The 13,821-nt window shown below is 39.9% G+C and overlaps 1 protein-coding gene across 1 annotated transcript in view; it reads right to left on the reverse strand.

Annotated features, from left to right (window-relative positions):
- Positions 1–7,829: 7,829 nt before the first annotated feature.
- Positions 7,830–13,821, reverse strand: part of LOC129704906 (NUAK family SNF1-like kinase 1) — a 70,648-nt gene continuing 64,656 nt past the window's right edge. Inside the window, exon 7 of the mRNA XM_055648317.1 lies at positions 7,830–11,310. Within this exon, the coding sequence (XP_055504292.1) occupies positions 10,268–11,310 (1,043 nt within the window). The 3' untranslated portion in view covers positions 7,830–10,267. The remainder of the gene's footprint in view (positions 11,311–13,821) is intronic.

The following is a 13,821-nucleotide window of genomic DNA, read 5'->3' on the forward strand; positions in this document are numbered from 1 at the left end:
ATAAAGGCAAGGAGTTTAGCTGAACTAGAGGAATGCCTGTACTACAAAGTCAATTCTGCCATACATAGTGGTCTTTTATGCCACAGGGTGCGGTTTCTAGCTCCACTATACTAGAATTAGATTGTTCAATAGAAAAGTTCACCTTTACATCAACCTGGACTAAATTCAAGTCCAGTTCCCCGTGGCAAAGTCATATTATGCTAAACAGCACTCGATAAATAAGGGATAGTTACATGCTTTCAAAAACATCTACAAATTTACCCAGCCAAGGCAACAACAATAAAAAGATAAAACATCATGTCTCATCATGTTTGGGCTTGTGAGTGAGTACCTTGATCATATTTTGAAGTTCTGGCGAAGGTTCTTGGCAGTTAAACCAAACTGTATGTCAGTGGAATGTCTGATAATAAATAGAAATAAACCCTTGCAGTTGCATTTTACTACATTGCACATCTGACAATGGTTTTGGGAGATTTATGTTGTATATCTCTTTGAACACTGAGGTAATTAATTAATAAGTAGATATCCCCTGCGGTTTGAAATAACACTTTAACTTTGAAGCTGAAAAGAAACATTAGCACAAGTTTCATCAAAACTCCCAATGCAGTTGAGGTGAATGTTTGACAACTTAAAAAAAAAGTCTTGCTGTGTTCTTTATAAAGCCTGTTACATTGAAATATCTGGAAACAAAATGTAATAAGTTACTTGTGAAGTTTGTCATAAGCAAATAAAAATAATCCACTGACATATGAAGAGAAGATTCTCACAAACAATATCTTTAGTTTAGAGATACAGCGCGGAAACAAGCCCTTCAGACCACTGAGTCCGCACCGACCAGCGATCCCCACACATTAGCACTATCCTACACACTAGGGACAATTTAACATTTACACCAAGCCAATTAACCTAGAAACCTGTACGTCTTTGGAGTGTGGGAGGAAACCGAAGATCTCGGAGAAAATCCACGCAGGTCACATGGAGTATGTACAAACTCCGTACCGACAGCGCCCGTAGTCAGGATTGATCCCGGGTCTCTGGCACGGTAAGGCAGTAGCTCTACCGCTGTGCCACCATGCCACCGTGCCGAATCAAATGTGATTCATTTATATTTTTATAAACGTATGCCAAACAATATTCAAAGATTTGCCAGACAGGTTTTGTATTTTATTTTTCGTTAGCCACAGAACATAATTAATTCTTGTCCTTCACCATCAACTTGTTTCCAAGATATTTTTGTTGTTTCAAATCACAATATTAGCTTCCACAGTTGTGATGCAAACATATTCTTTAAACATTAAGTTTATTGTACACAATATGAATACTTTGAAACAAATAGAAATTATAGACATAAAACTGAAAGGGTTTAATACCAATCACATTAAGTAAGATTGTAACAGTTGAAACATGCAAAATATTGGTAGCTGGTAACAGTAATCATATGTGATAGTTTGGCAAACTAACAATGATATCTTCTGAGAGGCATTCTTAATTTCTCTCCTTAGAAAAAATAAATTACCATTGTGGTCAACCCTAGTTTCATTCTGTAAATATCGAGTTGAGTATCAATGAAAATATGGAAAACAAAATAAAGCACAAATTGTAAGCCTCAAGTAATGTGTTTGTGTACAACTTGCGGCACAGTGGTGCAGCGGTAGAGTTACTGCCTCATTGAGCCAGAGACCCCGGCTCGATCCTGACGATGGTTCTGTCTGTATGGAATTTTACGTTCTCCCTGTTACCATGTGGGTTTTCTCCAGGTATCCGGTTTCCTCCGCATTCCAAAGAAGTGCAGCGTTGTAGATTAATTGGCTTAAGTAAAAATTGCATATTGTCCCTAGTGTGTAGGATAGTGCTAGTGTACAGGGTGATCGCTGGTCGGCTCTTACTTAGTGGGCAGAAGGGCCTGTTTCCGTGGTGTATTTCTAAAGTCTAAAGTAAAGTCTAAAGTGGATTTAATTTTATAATTGTTAATGATTCATCCCTGACTCCTACTAAAATGACAGGAACACAGATAAAATGATGAACGTTGAATTTTCCAATTTTAAATAACTTCTACCTCCACTCCACTCCCCTCCCTGCCCCTTTATTCCCAGTTGTGTAACCAGATCTCCACGTTGTATCCCCTTTGAGTTCACACCTTCCCTCACCAATATTGGGCCCTCCAGGACACCACCCTGCCTGTGGTTGGCCCTTATTGGTCCTGGTCTTTTCTCTGCCCTCCCCCCCCCCCCCCCCCCCCCCCCCCCCCACCTCCTACTTTCAGTGTCTTAAGTATGGTCCCAACTCAAAATGTCACCCATTCTTTTTCTTCAGAGGTGCTGCCTGACCCGCTGAGTTACTCCAGCAGTTTGTGTCTATCTTTAAAATAATGACAGCTATTTTTCATTAAAGGTATCGAACACTTAATACAGGAGCAGTTATCAGATATGTTTAAGCCTCTAGTAATGTTGCAAAGAACCTCGCAGTGGATTAGCCTATTGGTTCTATTGATCAAAATAACTAAATCAATTAATTACTTTAGGAATGTTTATAAGCAACATGCTCATAAAGTTTACAAATAGCAAATTTGATCAATTATTTGATATTATGTAAAGGTGAGAATGCTGCCAGCTAATCCATCAGGTGAGTTCTCAACTCTTTAAATTCTTGAACAAATTTTGTTTGAATAGGCAAGCAAGATTTTAGTTGAAGTTTCACTGAGAATGTCACACAATGCTATTTCCTTCAGTCAACCATGATTCATAAGTAGTAGCTTTACCTGTAAACTCTAAGCTTCCCACCTTTAAATGGTCAACATGAAATGAAAATGTGATTTATTTATGAAATTTAATAGTAAGATTAAACGAGAACTTACCAGTTTGAAGTTTGATCTTAATTTTATGAGGAGTTACGATGAGAGATTACGTGAAGAAGGGCCGTCCGTCTGCGTGCGCATCAATCTTCAAAACAGCGGTGTTAAATCACAGATAAAAAGAAGACCTGAGAATAGTAAGATTGTGAAAAAACTAGAACTTCCATGTGACCTTGATAGTATGAGGGTGGGAGCGGTGAGCACGTAATCGCTCATCGAAACTCCTCATAAAATCAAGATCAAACTTCAAACTGGTAAGTTCTTGTTTAATCTTACTATTTTACTTCGGAGTCACGTGACTACGTGAAGATTTCAAAGCTCTGTGATTTTACGCCGGTTATGAATCCAGGCATCACACACTGAATGGATTGACCATGGATGCGTGTAATCATTAAAGCATTCAGACATTACGTAGTTAAGTAAAGACACTGATGGTTTAAATGAAAAAAAAGTTTTTTTTTAAATAGTTACCCCTCCCAACCTTGGGGGGAAACTAAGGGACAGAACTTAAAATGGTACGTGCAAACACCCCCAGTCCGGTTATGGGTTTGTTATAAAAGCGGTGGACTGTTATTTCATTCGTCCATCCTGCAGCCACTAGGATGTCGTCAAGGGGCACATCCATAGCTCTTGCTGCCGACATAGATGCAGCCCTGGTGGAGTGAGTGGTGGAAACTTATAAATGTTCCCTGCACCTGCTACCCGACCATTACCTCCTTTTCCGACCATCGTTGAGGCTGCAACGAGGAGTTGACTCCAACTGGTGTGAGACCGGGGATGGCTGAGGACCGATTGTTCGGAGCCTCTGAGGTTCTCCGTAACTCTCAGATAGTGGTGTTAGTATGCTGCCCTGCCCACACAACCGTTGGTCCTCTGGATAACGCCAGAACTAGATCTCCATCCCTGGAGCATTTCTGGCCTGCTCTGTTTTATCAGGTTCGCTGATTACGAATGTTATGTTTGTTTCATATTGGTGGGGCCTGTGTAGTCCAACCCATAGCTTTTGCAGTGTCTGGACTTTTGGTCAGCATACCACCTTCAGGGTTAGTTATAGGCGGTCCCGGTGTGCGACCTTGTCAAAGTAGCGTGGCTTTAATGGCCGCTCACAATCCCATGCCAGCGTGTACTTTGGCTTTAAATTGTAAATTCGGGGGGGGGGGATTTTGTTGTAAAGGGATAAGTCGATTTGTGCCCTGCTTCCACAGCAATAAGATGGATGGAGAGTGCGCCTATGCACTATTGATGTGCACTATAACTTTGTGTTTGTATAGTTATAGCACAGAGATTTCGTTAGGAACTCCAAGACCAAATGTTATCCGAAAATGTATCTTGTATCTTGTATCTTGTGAGTCCTATGCCTTATAAATGGCCTCCTCACCGAATCTGCAGACCATCAAGATGGTTAGTTGACACCTTCATGTGTGGATGATTACTCCAGATGTGGACTGGGTGTCACTAGGAGCCTCCTGCTCTCTGGGTACAGCCATAACTGGTGGACTATAGTTCCCAAATTTTTTTGGGGACCAGGCTTGAGTAGGCCAATCTGGCACTACCAATATGCCTGTGGCTTAGTCTTGCTTGATTTTGGTCAAGCATCGGTTTGTGAGACAAATTGGCGGAAAAACATACATAAACATTCCTCCCCAATTGAGGGAGAAAGCTCCACTGCTTTGCTCCTGGATTTGTCAGCTCGCAGGACCATATCTGGGTTAGTAATCTAGTCTAGATCCCACTGTCAGATCAACATAGTGGTACGCCAAATCGTGTAGTTATTTTACCTAAATACTGTCTGATTTGTAATCCCTTCATGAATTTTGTTGTTAAAGGGGTCGTGATCCATCGACTGTCACCGTGTTCCAGCTATAAGTAGGAGGAGAGACCGCTGTTACCCAAATATTCTTCTATTATAGTTGTTTTCCCCCCTAGGCAAAGTCACCAAGATATTACTGTTTTTTGATAGTAAATTCTAGGTAAACTCAATTACCCTTGTAGGTGTCAATTTTGATTTAACTGGATGGCTGGGATGAGGTACCAACAATTCTTTCAAATGTAGTGGATGATTACTCCCTTTAACTGGGTTTGCTTTGACTGATGCTCTTGGGTGCCAATTCTGGGTGACTCCAAAATGAAATTTTTGTCCTCCTTGATAGGCCATTACTATGTGGTTCTGAGACCCTTGTAGACCCAGAATTTGTTTCCATCGTTTTGTGAGACAATATCTAGGAGCTGAACATACAACCCATTTGGCAGAGCCATGCCATCCAGTTAAACTTCAAATGCCTCCTGTTCTTAGTGAATAGACAGGACCGAATAGTATGGGTCTTTGAGGTTAGTCTGCATCCAATGGACCATTTTATTGGAATGCTCAGAAAACGTGTAGTTATTTTGTAACATAAAAAATTTCAACATCCATTCCATCTGTTATTAAACCTTCGAAAGGCAATCCTGTCACCGTAATAATGGGCTGCCTTAAGATAGACTCCGGTCCGTTACCCAAATATTCTTCGAACTTATAGTTGTTGTGCAGTAAGGCAAAGTCACCAACATATTATCTGTTTTTTAAAACCAGATCTGAAATTCTAGAACAAAAACACATTGTAGGTGTCAACATGTAACTGGCCCATGAGGTAACCAATTGTTTCAAACAGGGTTTTGGTTTGCTTTGGCTGATGCTTCTGCCAATTCTTGGTGACTCCAAAATGAAAATGTCCTCCAAATATGCCATTACTATGTGATTCTGAGACCTTTGTAGGCCCAGAATTGGGAATAAGACTGGTAGGGAGTGTGGATTCCATGTTTCTCCTGACCTCTGCTTGGGTCTTGGTCTGAAAACCTTATCATACTGAGCCTGCCTTGTAGGACAATTCTGGCCATAATTCTGAGTCTGCCTTGAAAGACGACTCTGATCATATTTCCGTGCCCCTTTCAAGCTACAACCGACTTCAGTGAACTGCTTACCCCCTATGGAGGTGTGGGGTGTGTTGTCGCCTATTGATGAAGTTTGCTTGTCGTTGGTACCTGATGGTCCGACAGCTTTCTGGTCACATGGCATGCATCGACCTCAAAGATGCATACTATTCGGTGTCTATTCACTGAAGTTTAACTGGATGGCATGGCTCTGCCAATTTCTGGTCTTACCTGAAGAGAGGATTCGGCGGCTGGTTTCTCCAAAGTCACCCTGATAGCGCTGTTCCCTTGCCGGCATTTGTAGCGTGCGGATATTCTGCCAACTGCTGTCTCTTGAGGCCATATGCATGTGCTTCAGTATGTTCATACTTTAAATTCGAGATCAGTTACCTACTGATCACTCACACTCCCCTCCACTGAGTGTGAGATTTGTAGGCAGCCCTGAAAACAGGTGCTGCCGCAGGCCCCTGAGGATGCCTGCGCTGACATGGCCCCTCCAGCGGACCTAGATGAGATTCTTGCTTTGGGTCAGACTGAAACTGACCGTGAATGCTCCTCTCCTCAGAGCCGGAGACATTTGCTAGATCTCCATCCAGGGAAGCACCCAGTGGAACCTGGATGATTGCAGAAGTACTTCTTTTCTTTTGTTTATATGGGAGCTTATTATACATTTTATGTAAAGCACTTTGGTGTCAATGCGAGTTAACTTAAACAGTGCTATATAAGTAAAAGTTACTTACTTACTTCCTTTCTTCTGTTTGTCCCTGGGAAAGATCCCCCCCCCCCTACTTTTGTACTCTGATTCAGAGTGGTTTCTTCCATATGTACTTCCCCCTCCAATGGGGAAGACATTGGGCTGCCCCATTATGCGAGGCTCCCGGTACTGCCTGCTGCTGTAGGCCCGGGCTGACACAGCTCCCTCCTTTAGAGCAGGTCATTGTTGGAGCAACTTCTCCAAACGTTTGCTGCATGTGGGAGAGTCGTCCTCAGACGCTCTCCGTTGAGGGAGGGTATCCCTTTTCCCCGGACTCATCTGAGTCAACGGGGTTTAAGACTTGCGGGTGGATTTTACGCCCCCCGGGACCACCATGGAGCTCCTCCTCCTGCTCGAAGTCGCCTGCCGATTCTGCTGCCGACGCTAATGTCAGGAACAAGACCGTCACCCGCTATTGGGAATGCTGAGGTCTTTGGCAGCCGACTTCCCCGCGGACCGTCTCCTCGACATCTGGGCCCTGAAACTACAAAAAGTTTCAAGCCCGAAAGAACGCAGGTAAGTAGTTTCAACTTTCCTTACCTGCCCATCCCGGCGGGCTGGGAGGACGCAGTGCCTCTGCCAGTCCGTCGTGCACGTTGCGTTCAGACGTAATGACGCGCACGCAGACGGACGGCCCTTCTTCACGTAGTCACTCACGTGACTCCGAAGTAAAATTGACCGCTTGCATGTATTATGCTGCAGATTGTAACAATCCATGATCATGAAACAGAATCAGCCTAATGTTAACTGTCAGTCTTCACTGATGGCATTGGACCGATTTCCAGTCTTCTCTGTTTTAATTGTTATTAAATTTAGTGTTACTAATTGTTATTATTTTAATATTTCAATCATAATAAAAATAATAATAAAAATATTCTAGTGATATATATGTCTGTTTAGTGAACATAAATTTTGCCGGTAATTGAAAGAGATTGATAAAGAGATTAAAAGACTGGTTAAGATTGATTAATTGATGACGAGATTGGTCTTGAGCCAAAACGTCCCCCATTCCTTCTCTCCAGAGATGCTGCCTGTTCCGCTGAGTTACTCCAGCATTTTGTGTCTAAGATAAATTAATACCTTGGCATGTGAAAATGATGTGTGCTCTTTGCACAAAGCGCTGAGGGTCGACACTCAATTGCAGTGTCAAAATCGTTTCAGAGAGAACTTCTTTTCATTATTTTGAATATAACGCAAAGGAGACTACAATCAATTAGTAAAAGTTGTACTGCTCTGTTCATCGATTTCTCTCACTTATTCGAAGCTTTGACCGACACATGGAAAATCTTGTGCACAATGAATCAGTTCAGAAAACCGTCAAACAAAATCTCCAAAATATTCTATTTTAATAACTTTTTACAGGAACATTTGAAATGTAAAATTCCACAATCATTGGTAGTAAGCACTGGTGAAAATACGATGTCTTGTATTTTTGTCTTGCATTGAGTCAAGTGAGAAACTGAAGAAGTGGTAAGACCATCACTTTTTACATGATCGTTTTGAGCTGTTTTACAAATATAGGAAAATGCATATCTCCAAGTGATTTAATTTTATCAACAGACATTTAAATATATTTTTCAAACTAAGTGCAAAAGTTGAGAAATTGACAATATTATGGTGTAGAAAGTAGCCAACCTGGAAAAGTGCAGATTGCCAGTCTGTTTTTCAGCAGTAGTGGTGCTAACTAGAGACAAAGTCTGGTTTGACCAGAGCACTATCTCATTTGTATTCGACATTTTTAAATCCTGTTTTTTTCATTGTTCCACAACAATCGGCTATGTTGACTGTCAGTTCTACTGATATTTTTAAACTATATACAGCAATATTCATACCTAATTATGCCACCTACTTTTTCTCCAAATGTGTAATGCAAGGTTAATTTATTTTGCCGTTATGCTTAACCACATATGTATTTTGTTCAGTCCAATTTGTGCTCTCATGACCTAATTCAGAAACGTTATCGACCCTAATGCCATCTGACTATGAGAACCAGGTGGCCCACCACTGATCTATGTGAGGTCATGATCTCCACACCCACTCGCACATATCTCCTCAAACAAATACCTTGGAATGTCTGCCCTTCAACTACTTGTGAATCGATTCCCAATTTTATTCCTGGGCTTCATTTCCTTCAAGCATCAATGTTTCAAGAGCAATTTTATCAATTGCTGGTTGGGCTCCTGGATTGTCATGCCTTTTCCACAATGTATTTGAAAAAAGATCAAAAGGATTTAAACCCTTATGAACCTATATTTGTTTTTGATAACCAGGTTATTATTGTGCAGGCAATTCTAAATTTCACTCCTAAAAATTAATTAATTGTTTGATCCAGAATTCAAATGAAAGAGGGCAGCGGAGGCCAAATCACTGGATGGATTTAAGAGAGAGAGTTAGATAGAGCTCTAGGGGCTAATGGAGTCAAGAGATATGGGGAGAAGGCAGGCACGATTTATTGATTGGGGACGATCAGCCATGATCACAATGAATGGAGGTGCTGGCTCGAAGGACCGAATGGCCTCCTCCTGCACCTATTTTCTATGTTTCTAATTTCAGGGCAATCTCAAGCCAGTTGCCAGAGCACTGCTAGTCATCATGCCCTTTTGTTCCAATGGATCTAGGCATAATAACAAAGACAGAAACAAATGACCTAATTTTCAAATCCCACTTTGAAATATGCCAATGTTTTATATGTAAGCATACATAACCAAGTTCTCAATTCTCCACCTTTAACACTGACAAAAAAACATACATTTGTAAACAGATTCAGTTTGAATAATGCAATTGTGTGATATATTCAGTATTTTGTATGATGGTTTTGGAAAAAAGCTGATCTGAAATAATTCACAAATCTAATTAAAATTCCATCCCTTACCTTCATTGTAATCATTAGCATTATGAATCTTATCTCAACAAAGCATGCATGCAAGTAAAATAAATAATGACCTAAAGTATTGGAGTAACTCAAGGTGTCAGACAGTATCTCTGGAAAACATGGATTGGCAACGTTTATGGTCAAGACCCTTCTTCAGACTGCAGAAGGGTTCCGACCTGAAATGTCACCTGCCCATGTTAAGTTAAGTTTAGTTTAGAGATACAGTGTGGAAACAGGCTCTTCGGCCCACTGAGTCCACGCCGACCAACAATCACCAGTATACTAATTCTATTCTACACACTAGGGACAATTTACTGAAGCCAATTAACCAACACACCTGCACGTCTTAGGAATGTGTAAGGAAACCAGAGCACCTGGAGAAGAAACAAGTGGTCACAGGGAGAACGTGCACACTCCGTACAGACAGCACCCGTGGTCAGGTTCGTACCCAGGTCTCTGGTGCTGTAATTGGTAACTCTACTGCTGCACCACTGTGCTGCCCGGTTCTCCAGAGATGTTGCCTGATCTGCTGAGTTCCTCCAGCACTTTGTGTCTTTTTGTGTAAACCAGCATATGCAGGTACAGTATTTAAATAAAATAAGAGTTATTTAGCATATCAGCCTTGTCACTAGGATAAGTACATTTTGCTAGTGAATGTCCTCATGCGATATTTAAATAAAAATTACAATAATTTATTTTGTCTATACATAGTCTTTATGATAGGTCTAATGAATACCATTTTTTTCAAGTTAGTTCAGTTGAAATAATATTAGGGTATAATTTACGCAGAAGAATATCCATAATTCATTCTCCTTTCCTTTAAATGAGTGCAGGTTTCTTCAGCTTCATCATCAACATGCACCTTGTGTTCCATTATGGGAATTTATTTTCCCATGTTAACATTTTCAGAGCCTACATTCTGTGCAGTTTGTGGTTCCCCTCCTGTCTTACCCAGCTCCAATAAATCATCTTCTGAAATTAAACTGTGGATACTGCCATGTTTACTTTGTGTAAACAATCTTCTTTTGCCGTCAGCTGTGGAATGCAGGAGATCAAATGAGTCGCTGGACAGTATGGAGTCATCACTGATTACACTGGATGGGCGACTCGTGCTTTCCCTGCCACTTGCTAAGATCAGGTCCTTGAAAGAATCAGAAAGACTGAACGTTGAACAATCATCAGGCAGATCTAAGCTAATGGAAAATTTTCCATTTCGTTTCAGAATTCCCTTTTTCCTGTATACAACCTGTCCCGATGTCAACATTTCTGACTGCTTTTGACTTGGTTTTGAAGGAATGGCAGCTGTATCCCTGTCCACAGATTCACTGCGTTCTGGAGAAGAAGAATAGCCAGATTCTCTTTGGCATGAGTTCTTTAGGATCCCTTTCACTGGCATGTTACTGCAGACTTTGTTTGGCACTGTGTATACATTAAAGCAGATGGTTGTAGATTCTGCTATGGTAGTTTTCGTTTCAATCCATTGTGATTGCATGTCTATGACTGTAGTTGAAATATCACTGTCGACACTGGTCCTGGTTTTTAAAATTCCCTTTGGCTTTTTCTTTGTATCTTTGTAAGTTATCTTTTGCATTTTTGCATCACTTTGTGGGTGCGTGATATCATTTTCTTTCTTTGACTTCTTTAAACAAGCCTCTCCCCTGATTTCTCCTGTAGGAGATTTATGTACAGAACTCACCAACCACTGGGCATCCTCCGTTTCATTCTTCCCTTGATTACAATATCCAGCACTGTTTTTCCAGTCAATATAATGCACCAGTAAAGGTGAGTGCGAGTCATTTTCAGAAACATAGTCACAAACTGGTGTGCCACAACCCCAATTAACCCACCAATGGGTTGCAATATCGTCAATTGTTGCCCGCTTCCTTGGATTCACTGACAGCATCCAATCAATTAGGCCATGTGCACCTAGTGATGAAAATATACCAACATATAATAATCCAACAAAAGACTTTCTCGTTCTGATATTTTTAACAAGGATATGGGTATTTCCGTAAATAAGGGTGACCAAATTTGAAAGTTATTAAATCATAATGAAATACCACAGTATTAAAAAATAGGCCTACTTACAGAACTAATTTTGATCAAATCGACCAAAATTTGACCAAAATTTGACCAAAATGTAATACGTTCAAAATATGGGAAAAAAAACAATTTTTTTAAAAACTGATTTCTAAGCTTCCTTACAAAATGTTGGCACGTAACGCACCACGAGGCCCGTAGTTCACGCTAGGGTCATTATAATCGCACTGTTTGATTTTTTTTTTAAACCGCGATGAGTGCAAAAAAAAGTTATAGCACTGACCACGTTATAGACAATGAGAAGGACCACAGAATGAGACATCCATAAAATAGGTGAGCAGACGATTTTCATTTCATGATTTTAAGTTCTATTCATTATTTCAATGGATAGCTTAAACACAAAATATAAACAATAAAACAGAAACAATTAATATAAAAACGGTTACTCTGCTATACCGCTGCTCACATTCTGCTTAAAAACTTGGGGCATCGGAAAACCATCTAATCAGGTGATAAATCGTAATCAGAATTTGGTTTATATAGTTATTTAATTGCAAAAATTAATGTAATCTTTCCGGTATAAATTAGCCTAAGGATTTGATGATATCCTGCTTGAAAAATGTCACAAAAAAAGACAAGAAAACACAGGGCATATCTGATATTTTTGCTTCATCTCATTATTTTGGCTATACACCATGATCTATACTACGTAAAATACAGGATATGAAACAATGGAAAAATTACATTAAAATCGGGAAATAACCTGGAGGTTTGGAGACCTTCAGTTTCACTACTGTGTGCTGTATTTACGGAAACTCCCAGATTATTCATATTGTTTGATGGAAATACAATTATGTCGAAGTTAAGCACCATTTTTCCTACCAATCCATTATCCAAGTAAGAAAACCTCAGGTGAGTGACTTGAATATTGTGAATTTACTGCAGGTGTGAGTTTTAAGGGAAACCAAACAGGATGCACATTTTTGAAAATTGCTTTGTCATGCTTTAAATCTCTTTCTCTTTAAATCTCTTCTCGTTTTCCATTCAATTGTCACGTACCACTGTAAAATTCACAAACTATAGACAATAATCCCAATAAGTGTCAGCAAAACCAACACACATAATTACTGCATGTTCCCTAAGTAAATATGGCTTAGCTCAATTGAAGAATAGCAACATCTGCTGTAGTGATTAAAACAACAGCTCTCCAGGACTTTTACATTTGTCTTGTATGAAACAATTAAATATTAAATTAGATCAGGGTAGACCTCTGAGTAATATGATTATGAGTTCAAGCCTCAATTCAAACCTGGTGCAAAATAATCTGGGCTGTTAAATGCATATAAAACTGTGAAACCAGGTCACAACAACTAATTCATGATATCCGTGCTTTTTTATCAACAATGAAATCCTTGTTATTTTTGTCAATTGGTCAATATATCAAGTACAGGAGTTGGGATGTCATGTTACAGCTGTACAGGATGTTGGTAAGGTCACATTGTGATTACTGTGCACAGCTCGAGTCACCTGCTATAGGAAGGATGTCATTAAACTAGAAACGGTACAGAGGAGATTTATAAAGATTTTGCTGGGTCTGGAAGGCTTGAAGCAAAAAGAGAGGCTAGATAGTTTGGTCTTTTTTTTCCCTTGAGCATAAGATGCTGAGGAGTGGCCTTATAGAGGTTTATAAAATTATGGGAAGAGAGGGGGATTGGAATGTATAAATATATAAATAAATAAAAAAAGGGGGGGGGGGGTTGTAAGTTAGTTACCTGAAATTGGAGAATTCATTGTTCAATTTTTAACGGAAATGGTAGAAGCGGCACATTTACAACATTTAAAAGACACTTGGGATGTACATGGATAGAAAACGTTTGGAGGGATAAAGGCCAGCCACAGCAGGCAAATGCGCCTAGCTCATTTAGGCAAATTGGTCGGCAGAAACAAGTTGGGCCGAAGGGCCTGTTGAAGCGCTATATACTGTAACTCTATGACACTAATGGTCTCAGTGAACATCTTTAACAGGTAGGCTGGATCATTATATTGTTCCGTTTATGAGACGTTGTTTTCAAATTACTTGCTGTTTTGATTACATAATGAGCAATGAAAGATTAAAAGTAATGTACTGCTTGAGAAATCCCTGGAATTTCATAATGTATGAAATATGATCCAAGTACTTTATCATTCCAGAGCTCAGATATAATTGTTCATATTATTTTCCACTGAGTAAATTGTTCTATTGTTGCTCTGAGGCCATTATCACTCAACCATGTCTTGTGTAACTGAAATAATATGTAGGTCATACCATGTAGGAGTGGTGAACGTCTTTACAGAAGGACATTAATTAATCAAGTATTTATTACAATCTGGTCACATTCATTGTCATGTTCTGACTCC

Source organism: Leucoraja erinacea, chromosome 16, assembly GCF_028641065.1.
Source record: "Leucoraja erinacea ecotype New England chromosome 16, Leri_hhj_1, whole genome shotgun sequence".
Taxonomy (NCBI): Eukaryota; Metazoa; Chordata; class Chondrichthyes; order Rajiformes; family Rajidae; genus Leucoraja; species Leucoraja erinaceus.